Here is an 11,275-nt window from a genome sequence, read left to right on the forward strand (position 1 = left end):
ATCGCGCCATTGGCCAACAAAAACCTGGTCTAAAGTCAATAGCAACATTTCATTGTTACTTTAACAGAGCATTAGTATAATGTGCCTAGACGCACACTATGCTTCTTACTCACACACAAGGAAGAGTAGCAGCACACAAACATGCAAAAGATTACATATGAAAATATTACGCTGCAAATTCGCCATCATCATAGCAATGCGCCAAGGTACAAACGTGCCTGGCTTTTAAAGGGAATGGGAGATGACACTCTTATTGGTTTGTTGCATGTTACGCCCAAAACACACCTATGAATTATTGAAGACACAACCCTAACCATGTGCCTGGTGCAAGGACCCTTATTTCCGCCGTCAAACTAGCAAAAGTTGAGTTACCTGCAAATCGTGGCTTTACTTAATATAAATGGGGCCAATTGAGAGAATTTCAGACAGATAACATGTGGAGACCTATGCATAAAAGGGATATTTAAGTTGTTTGAATAGCTTCAGGAGAAATACAGATGAAACTGAATCATTTCTTTACATATCTCCAGATAAGAAACTCTGCTCAGCTTACGTTAACAATCTTTACAAGAAAGAAAATGGAAAGGAAAAGCCAAATCATAGAGATCCTTTTAGTCTGCTATCAACAACATCATGTCTATTTCAGGCATATTCTCCCATGCCTCCATCAATCAATACCCTGGAGCACTGCATAGAAATGAAAGTACACAAAAGCTTTGGTCCTCTGAGAGAAAATGACTCCCTTCTCTTTTCAATGGAGCTAGGACACATTAAATTAAAATCATTGAGATGGAGCTGGGTGTAAATGGCCGTGCATAGTTTGTGGAAGGCAGGATGGATGGATCCAGTGAAAGATAGAGAGAGAAAGAGAGAGAGAGAGAGAGAGAGAGTAAGAAAGAAAGAGAAGGAGAGACATCTCTGTACTTCCTCTCCGCCCATTCTTTAATGCTCACTGAGTAGCCCCGCAGTGCAGGCTTTGTCCCAGTCATTGTCACAGGCTTAGAGAGCCTCTTTACCAAGTGAGAGGCTTTGGCGACATATGTCATTTCAGTGAGTCTCCTGTCGCTCCTTTTAGCCGCTTGAGTGGAGGGGCGGGCAGGGAGGCGGGCCTGTGCACCAGGAGAGGAACAACGTGAGGTTGAGGAGGAAGGACATGTCAGAGATATTAGTTCAGAAAGAGTTGTTGGAATGATCCTTTGATGGTTCTGTCCCGTACTACTTTATTTTTTTATGGACTTGTAGTGCAGCTGCATTGGGCCTCTGCTAGAGCTGGACTTAATATGTAGAATGACTCAAAAAGGAGTAAGTATTGGTTACTTTATGAAAGTGTCATTAGTCTCTTTCTGTACTTACAGCATATGTAATTGAGTAGAGTAACGTGTCCAGATAATTTCTGCTTTACTTTGCAGCTACACATTCAAAGTCTGTAGGGGCGCTGGCTTGTCTGAGGGTGGTTGAACAAAGTTTGAGTTTAAAGAGAGGGCGGGGGTAATTGTATACAGTGTGTGTTCGCAGGGATTAGTCATGTAGTAGTCACACTTTTAGTGCCCTGGCCAACCATTGGCTTAGGATACACAATCCCTGCAGATTTGTGGCTATGATCTGCCATGTGTTCAGGTAATAGATCCCTGGACTCCCAAAACAAATGCTTTGTTATGTGTTTACATAGGGACTCCACCCCATTTTGCATTCTAAAGATTTAGACTTTTAAACAGACTCTTTCACTTTGTCAGCTTTGTCTGAGTCATCATCAAAGTGGCAGGTTTGCAGATCTCCACGTGCATATAACATTTTGTAATCTGCCTAACCCACAAAGTTCCTTGGGTGTGCAACAGGGAGGGATTTGCTGCGCCTGAATGAAAGTTGCCTGTTTGGTTTTTGCCGTGTTGCCAGGATGAACACAAATCTCGATAAAAGGTCTCACTTCTCATTTCACTGGTGGTATGTAGGCCTCTACCTAACAAGGGCTCTGTTTGCTGTAATGTGGGTTTCTGTCTGTGATATAAATCACAACAATGTCACTAAAGTTTTGACTTAAGTAGGTAATCTCTAATGCAAAGCTATATCTGCGTGCATATGTGGGCATGTGTGTGTGTGCTTCTGTGTGTGAAAGACAGTATACAATAGAACCAGACTGAGTGTGAGAGAGATGTTCAACTATTATGACAAGTGGAAAATGCATGTTTACTCCACTGGAACAAACATCTCACCAGCTTTGTTTACCATTCAATCCGGTGGAAGATAATCACAAAAAGTCCTTTATTGCAAATAATACTCTGCCACAGTCCCTCAATTTGTTTAATTGATTCTAAATTTAAGCAGCTTAATCGTGCATCTAGTCTTCAACAATTACCACATTAACCTTTCCCCCTAAGAAGGGACAACACATGCAGCTTCACGTCCTTAGAAGAACCCTAAGTAGCACTCTGTCACTGTTAAGCAAGACTGCCGGAGTTCCCCGCCTTCATTCTCCTGATAGCAGGATTAGCGAGGGTGAACCCATTTGGTATTGCCAGTGCTGCCGCCACAGTCTCAGCACTGTGAGAAATAAGCCGTGAAATACTGATGGGCTTAGACCATTTTATAGTCTGCCATCTTGGATCCAGCAATCATAGCAGACAGCAGCTTTGTGCCAGTCAGGTTTACTATAAGCACGCCATGTGATGCCACCAGCCAGGCTCTACAGTTCAAAGGGTAATCTCCAGACAAGTGTTTAGCTGTGTTGTGCTACGACATCACAACAATGAGGGACAACTAACGATGAATAATAGCCCTCATTCGGACTTGGTTATTTTTTGCATACTACATTAGGCACCATTTTAAATGGCCCTTATTACAGCGCTTTACGTTTCTTCTTTTTCATACATAAAAATAAATATATAATCTCCAAACTGGTGAAATTTGATTAATTGAATTAAAGTAAAAATTAAGGATTATAAATACTTAATATCTCCGTTGCTCTCTACTACTCCTTTGTGACTGCTCTGCCTTGCTACATTTGCCTCAGGGTAAGAACATTGTTCTTACTCTGAGGCCCAGCATATTTAAAAAGACATCATAAAAACAGAACAGAATGAATCTTTAATGGATTTTAATTAGGATCATCACAGAAAACCCTGAAAGTAAATGGGTTTGACATGTTTATATGTATATGTCAGATTTGGTTTATTTACCTTCTGGTTTTCGTTACTTTCACTTGGCAGTCAGCCTCGTTATGATGTGGCCTGTTTTCAACAATGATTGCTAGAATGAGCCCTTCATAACTTCCTAGTGAGTGGGTTGTCTTCCAGCCCGTATATTTTTACAGACAAACCAAACACTGGCTCTAGAGAGGGCCTTACTTGTTTTGAAGTCTACTACATGCTTAGAAAGGAAGGGATGAGGGAAGAGGTATTCAGTTGGTTTCCATATGCAACCTCACTGCCAGATGTTACTACATCCTACACACTGTTCCTTTAAGTGTGATTATTTGCAGCGCATTTAGAGCAAAGCAACTCTCTCTGTGATGTTCACTCAGCGCTGCATCTCTGTGATTAGAGCAGATTCTTGTAGGGCTCGAAGAAGAACAAGAAGGAACAGACATACTTAATTAACCCCCCAAAGTGACTTTACTTTTATAATTTTACCATTGTTGGTCAATCAGTTGTGTCCCCTCCCCAAAGTTGATTTGGTCGATTACTGACCATATCCATTATGTTTTTATTTTGACTCATCCAGGTCTTCTGTGCCTTACAAATCCCAAGTGACGCCAGTTGATCTGTATCAGCACATTCTCCTGATCTCTAGTGTCTCCATCAATCAGTGGAGGGTGATGAGGGGGGTGGGGAGCCTGCAGCTCGTTCTGCTTTTGGCCTTGACCTCCAGAGCCACAAGCCTCAACATCCCTCTGGAAGGTAGGAGTCTCATAATACCGATTAAGGGCATACTTATATAATCAGTATTTATCTCCAGTAAATATGAAGTCCATTTGCAAGGAATATTTGTAAGTCAAACAGGTTGCTCAATATGTAATCTTTATTTCTCTCTTTGTTCTACATTTGTCAAAAGTGCGTGTTCATATTTTTACTTGTCCATCCAGCTTGAGTGCAAATGTTAACAACATTTTAAAATGATGACTAACAAATAACAGCTTTGAAGTGTTCAGAAGTGTTGCAGCTGAGGTTTTTTTTGTTTAGGGCTTTGAATGCCTTGCAATCAAGTCACGGTGTGCTGTTTTACTTAAGTGTCTGTCTAAGGCCCCTTATTTGTCCAGATTGGTTAAAGCGCTCATATTATGCTTTTTTTTGGCTTTTCCCTTTCCTTTATTGTGTTATATATCTTTTTTGTGCATGTTATAGGTTTACAAAGTGAAAAAGCCCAAAGTCCATCCCAAAGAGACTTACCATCTCCAACAGAAAACACTGTTCACAAACTGCTCCAAACAGCTCTATTGTAGTCCAGGCTTTACTTCTGTGATGAACGTGCATCACTTTGTAACACACGTTGTAATCCTTGCCCAGCTGCTAGCATGGCACGCCCCTCATACTCTGCTTCTGACTGGCTTGTAGTGCTGACCTGGGTACTGATCATGTGCGACTCCCAACAAGACAGAAAGTAAACATATACTATCATTTTATGATACAACTCATATAAAACAAAACAAAATACACACATAAGACAAAGACAGACACATATACAACTCCACCAGTGCATTTATTGGGCATTCTTACATTTAGGTCGAAAACTTTTTTTTAAGACAGGTATATCAACATACTATTGTCACTTTCCATCTCTTTCATCCTCTCTGGACACATCTCACAATTGAACACACATACATATGTTGTTTTGTTTCTTTGTCTACTCAACTTCTCCAATGAATAGATAGGTTTTAACTAAACTTTTAAATTTCCTTTTACTGCTTTCTTGTGTTAATTGTTCAGGTAACACATTCCAATCTTGCATTGCTCTGAAAAGAGGACCTGCAGCAATGTGCAGTACAACAAAAATATGGTGTTTTTTGAAAATGAAATGTAAACCTATTCTGATATAACCTCTAAACACAATTAGGAACCTGAAAATTACCATAATATGAGCACTTTAATAGTTTTGTTGGTGTACAGCTTTGCTGTGTCCTTGACTTATCCACTTTATACAAGGCAGTAGGAAAGAATAGGAGAAAAGAGTAAAAATACAAAACAGTTGGAAGCTATTTTCTCTTTTGCATTGTGATCTTGTAACAGAAACTTAATCACCAATGTTAACAATAAACACCTTTGTAATCATTTTATGTGCATGTGTCTTTATATTGCAGTGGAGCAGCCTCCAACCATAATTACTCACACAGCTGGTCCCATTATTGCCCTTCCTTTTGAAAACACGATCTCTATCAGGTGTGAAGCCAGGGGCAATCCTCCACCAGAGTAAGTGACATCAACATGATTTCTGTCATAATAATAAAATCACTGACTAAAGATAAACTTTGACAAAAAAAATCATAGTTGTGTCACATAACATTCTTTATATCATTGATGGATTGATGGAAACCTATTGCATATTTTGCTTCAACAGATACAGATGGACAAAAGATGGAAAAGACTTTATCCCTCCCCACAAAATAGGCCACATGGATGGAACTTTAGTGCTTTCAATGAAGCACTTTGTGCAATACCGCGGTAAATACAGATGCTACACTTTTAACAAGCTGGGAACTGCCATGACAGAGGAGATTGAACTGAGAGTTTCTAGTGAGTAACCTATACATCAGAAGTTAATCTGTTATGTGAAATTGCTGACTAATGCTTTTCAAAATCACCATATGAGTCAATTTCCATTTCATAAGGTTTTCTTTTTGTTTATTGTCTGCTTTTTTGATTAGGTGCTCCCAAATTTCCGAAGGAGTATAATCTCCCTATTATTGTTAAGGAGGGAGAGCCGATCACCCTGGAGTGTAACCCTCCAGAAGGCGTTGCCCCACGTAAGATCTACTGGATGACCCTTGGTAAGCCAAGAAGCAAATGTTTATTCTTGTTATTTATTTGGTGGACATTTCTCTTTATAAGTATCTAAAGACTCTTCAAGGCAGTGTGTCACTTTCAGTTTTTTTTCCACTTTTGTTACGTTTGTGGTAGGAATGGGCGGTAGAAATGATATGCAATATAAACGATACAAAATAGGCCTACAATAGATTCTATTGCGGGATTGCGATAATGCTTGTTGATGACACAATCTACCTGCGAAATTTAGAGCCACAAGCTGCAACCGGTTGCAACGCATCATCGTCATCTTGAGTAAACAGAAAGCGAAAAGGAGTCAGCTGGTGAAAAAGACCAGTGCAACAACCTTTATTTGGACATTGTTCGAATTTAAGCTGCTACAACGGTGCTGCGGTCGAGCTGTACCGTGGAGCCTTTCATCAGCCTGACAAGTAATTGTATAACAGACAATTGGAATTAGGGATGGGCGATATGGCCTAAATAAATATTGCAATGTACATTGCAGCCTCTTACAATAACGATATACTGTACATCACAATATATAAAATATAATAGAACCATTTCAGAACAGGTTACATTGACCCTAAAGAAAGCCAAACTGCTAAATCTATATATATATATATATATATATATATATATATATATATACATATTTCAAAGTATAGTAGTAGTTTGAGAAGAAAATTTGAGAATGTTGCGGATAAAAAAATAAATTAAAGTAGCCCTACACTAGTTGTAGAGACTTTAACAAAGAAAAAGTATTGTTTTTTTTTCCTTTAGTGCAAACCCTTCTAAAAGGCACTAAACTTCGTTAGTTTAAGTCCTTGGTTCTTAAAGGCCACCCAAAATGCAGAGAACAGGAAAACTGGTGTCTTTTTAGTTAATGTACTGAAAATACTTTCAGTATTAGGCAAAGATGCACAGATACTTTAAATAAAAACATATTTCAAACATTAAGTTTCTTACCTGTAGCTGAATGTAACGCATTTGATTTTAAACATTTTGTTCTCTTAATGAAATGAAAACTGGTATCTTGTTAAAGAGGAACGTTACTGTGAATAAGTTAAATTTAGATTACTGCAGTTTTCAGCAGTAACTAAGGATCACGGGGGGCTAGTGTGGATAGTGTGAAGTTCTGTCTGCGTCCCACCTTCCTTAAGTTTGTCACAGATGAAAAAAAGTAGCTGGCCACACCATGTGCTTGGGAAGAGGCACATGGCTGTCCTCACCCTCCAATGGGCATTAGTGGTCTTAGCAGTGACAATAAGGACAGTCAGGGAAAGGTACACACTTGAGGCCCAGAAAGTTTCTTCCCACCACTGCCAAAGAAAGTGATTTACTGTGAAAAAAGTCACCTCAGTTCTGTCTGAAGTGCTTTGTCAATAGGGGCTGAGTCTTCAGTCCAACCCCTCGAGAGCCCCTCAACCGCCTCCAACAAACCTGACTGATGTCAGAAAGAAAAACTAAGTTTATTTTTGTGCTTTTAGGTGGATGGGGCCTAGAGGCATGTAGAAGAGTGAACAAAAACACTTGTGCACAGTCCTTGTTTTAAATTGTTTAAAATCTTAGGTTTTCACTCAAAGTCTTTTGATTATCACACCAATCGGTACACTGCACATGATAGAAGATCTTTTTTTTAATCAGTTTGTCTTGATCATTGACTAAACAATCAATGACTAAAGGCTATGTCTTACGTGAAGCTGTGAAGTACTGCGAATGGGCTGACCAAGGAGTATCATTGACCTGTGACATAAATGGCCATATGTAAACAAAATATGCTGTCACAAGGAAACTCTTTAGGTCATTTTCATAAGTACCTGGTGTATATTAAGCTTCACTGTATTTAGACCCGAGTCTCATTATGTGGTTAATGACAAAATACTTTTTACCCTTAACTCTCCTGCTTTCTTTCCAGCCAAAATTAATCTGAAAACGGACATTGTTGACATTGATAGCATATCATTGATACAAATTTGTTCTTTTCCAGGTCTCGAACACATTGAGCAGGATGAGAGGGTTTCCATGGGCATTGATGGCAACCTGTACTTCTCTAATGCCTTACAGAAAGACAGTCGTCAGGACTACTGTTGCTTTGCTGCCTTCTCCAAAATACGCACCATTGCCCAAAAAAACGCGATGGCTGTCGTGGTCAAGAGCTGTGGGTTTACAAAATAATTTGTGTGGCTTGAACCAATATCTAGCCAGCGGCACTGCTGTAGTTCACATGTAGAAAATGACATCAAGGACAGATCCCTGAAAAATTAAAAGAAAATGTTTATATAAATCCAGATATTTGACTGCTATATTGAAGATGTTCCTCCACTGCATACCAAGAAGCAAGGCATTTTTTTGTCACGACACTGGATTAAGGAATACATGTTGGGGAAGACAAACCATCACTATCACTACCAGTATCAGTATATACATTTCTGACAGTATTTTGTTTTTGTTCCAGTGAAACGTGGCAATGAATCTGCTGACAGCGCCAATGCCAGTGAGTGATATGCACACATCAAAGCCTTCACAGTGTAAATCAAAACACATTTAATATCATGTGAACCAGCAACATAGTTGGTTTGCGTGATAACAGATTGAGAGATTATAAACTTGTGTGTAGATAATTTAACCATGATTAGAATTATAAATCTGGCTGAGGAAGACCATGCCCAATGTTCAACGCAGACGAAGCCCCCGCAGTGAGACTACCTGGCCTGCTGCTGCCCTCTGGTGTTCAGACAGAGAAGGTGCTGTTGAAGGGAGAGCATCTCCAGCTTGAGTGTATACCACAGGGATAGTATGTGTATATATATATATATATATATATATGCGGCATTGTCACATTATCACTATATATAGTATAGGATAGTATTATTTGTATCTTCCATTGGAGATACATCCATTCCATTCCATTGGGGCTTATAACATGTTGTTTCTTGTTGTAGTCCCACTCCAAAGATAAGCTGGATGAAAATGGGAGACAAGCTGCCTCCACGGACAAAATATGACAACTTTGGAAAGCTGTTGTCCTTATCTGATATAGATGAGAGGGATGCCGGGAAATACTTGTGTAAAGCCCAAAACTCTGCTGGAGAGGCTGTTCACTACTTTGATGTAATAGTGGAAGGTAGGAGCTAATTATGTTTTTGTTGGTTGCATTTGTTTTTGCTTCAAAGAGAAAACTGTTGACACGAGATGGCATTTTGTGGAGTTTTCAAAAAAAATATTTATTCAGACCAACACTTGTCTTCTTAACATCTCCCAGAGCCGCCAAAGTGGCACACAGAGCCTCCTCCGAGCCAGCTGACCGTGATTGGGTCTGATGTTTACATCAAGTGCTCTGTCAGAGGAAAACCACAGCCAGAGATAACATGGAGGAGGAATGGAGAGTTTTTCAGAGGTGAGTGGGAATAATTCTAGCTGGGGTTTGTGCATCTTTGGCTACTGGGCAGGAGGACAGAGACACAAAACTTCAACCACACAAGGGGAATGATTCTTTTACTACAGTTTAGACACTGGCAGAACGATTTATTTTAATTATTATTACATTTCTCATCAGAGAATGCAAAACAATCTGTGTAATCTCGAGGTCCAGAATGTACATGTTTTAGAGGATATGTGTGTGTGATGATTTTTTTCATCATCAATTTTAAAAAGTTGATTTCCAGTGAAGTTTACTTTTCAAGATTTACCATCAGCTCATATTTACTGTTGGCCGTATGTGATAGTAAAGTTTTTTATTCTGCTGTAAAACTTCCTTCCTCGGTACTTGCATGTGTCTGTCTTTATGAAAAGTGGTCTTGTCAAAAAGTAATATTGGCCAATATACTGTATATTTTAATCATTATCAATCTGCCGCTTATTTTTGCTATTTAATGATTAATCACTTTTCCAAAAAATGAACAATGCCCATGCCATTTTCCTAACAGAGAAAAGGAGCAAATCTTCACAATAAAAAAACTATTTTTTAAACTTTTAAATATAGTGCAGACCTGGAGGAACAATTCAGATGTTTTATGTATGTTTTTTTTGTTATGTCAGATGACCCAGAGAACAACAGGCGAGTACTCGATGACACTGTGGTGCTCCATAATGCCAAACCAGAGGACAGTGCTGTCTACCAGTGTGAAGCCTCCAACAGTCATGGCAGTGTTCTGGCCAACATTAACATCATGGTCATAAGTAAGTATTACAGCAAGACTTAAACCTTGCACAGACAGTGAGGACATAGTTACTACCTAATAAAGACAAGGGCTACTTTTATCAGGTACACCTTGCTCGGGGTAATGTTGTATAGTTTGAGTTGGCTTTTGAGGTGCTTTGTTTTCTCTACAAACGTTGTTTTAATCTGATCCCAAACATTCTGGAAGCCTTTGATTAGATTATAGAAGAGTAGATAAGTCAAATGGAAGTTTACCTAAAAAAGAGGCCTACATACAGGATAGAAGGTGTCACCTCCCTCTGTTCATCTATATTCTGTAACTTAATGCAATCCTTCATTCAGTATTTGTTTTCTTCCGTGTTTCTGAATTAAATAAAGGGGTTGACAATCTGACAAAAATGAGTATCTACTGCAGTTATGAAATATACAAAAATGTATTACCAGCAAACATACAAAGGTGATCATAATATGGTTACTTCCGTATTCATGATGTCCAACAACAGTCTCTGTCATTTTTTTTCATACTCTGTTCTCAAAATGTTTGGCAATTCATTTTCCGTTGATTGCTTAGCAGTATTATATTTCTAGAAGTGTTACAAAAGCGTCTGAATTCTATCAGTCATCTGCTCTTCTGTTCTTATTCCTTGCAGTGATTTTTTTTCATGGGCAATAACTTGACATTTGAGCACCTGTAATCTCTCCTCCCTCTCCTTGTTCTTAGATATGGCACCGCGGATATTGACAAGGGATAACCAAGAATACGCTGTAGTACTAGGAGGGGATGTCATCATGAACTGCAGTGTTTTCAGCTCTCCACCCTCAAACATCTCATGGTAAGTGATTTACAATAAGAACAGGTATATTTGTAGTCTTGGGGACATCTTTCAGTCTGTTTTTGAACATTTGACACATAAGACAGAATAACTTCCCACTTTTATTCAGTGTAATGTGTTTTCTTCTGGTAACAGTTTACATACCTGTATCAGTCAGTCCTGTGCAATTTACAGATGTTTGTGCTGTTGTCCAAAGAAAAACCCAGAGCACATACTGCATCAGCGCAGTAACACATGCTAGTAATCACACAGTGCTTCCGATATCTGCATACCAAATTATGACACTTATGTCTTTTTAATAAGATATCTTC

General features: G+C 39.0%; 1 protein-coding gene across 14 annotated transcripts in view; it reads left to right on the forward strand.

Moving 5' to 3' along the window:
* The window catches only part of LOC116692375 (neural cell adhesion molecule L1-like protein), a 58,211-nt gene that overhangs the window by 22,276 nt on the left and 24,660 nt on the right, over positions 1-11,275 (forward strand). For 13 of the 14 annotated variants that reach the window (XM_032520626.1, XM_032520628.1, XM_032520621.1 and 10 more), the window contains exons 2-12: positions 3,718-3,893; positions 5,291-5,399; positions 5,548-5,723; positions 5,855-5,977; positions 7,960-8,130; positions 8,428-8,466; positions 8,655-8,766; positions 8,915-9,096; positions 9,235-9,369; positions 10,011-10,151; positions 10,853-10,964. In XM_032520626.1, coding sequence (XP_032376517.1) covers positions 3,812-3,893; positions 5,291-5,399; positions 5,548-5,723; positions 5,855-5,977; positions 7,960-8,130; positions 8,428-8,466; positions 8,655-8,766; positions 8,915-9,096; positions 9,235-9,369; positions 10,011-10,151; positions 10,853-10,964 — 1,382 coding nt within the window. In that variant the 5' untranslated portion in view covers positions 3,718-3,811. Of the gene's footprint in view, positions 1-965; positions 1,303-3,717; positions 3,894-5,290; positions 5,400-5,547; positions 5,724-5,854; positions 5,978-7,959; positions 8,131-8,427; positions 8,467-8,654; positions 8,767-8,914; positions 9,097-9,234; positions 9,370-10,010; positions 10,152-10,852; positions 10,965-11,275 lie in introns of those variants that run through there. The other variant, XM_032520625.1, reaches the window with a different exon arrangement.

Source organism: Etheostoma spectabile, chromosome 7 (assembly GCF_008692095.1).
Source record: "Etheostoma spectabile isolate EspeVRDwgs_2016 chromosome 7, UIUC_Espe_1.0, whole genome shotgun sequence".
NCBI lineage: Eukaryota > Metazoa > Chordata > Actinopteri > Perciformes > Percidae > Etheostoma > Etheostoma spectabile.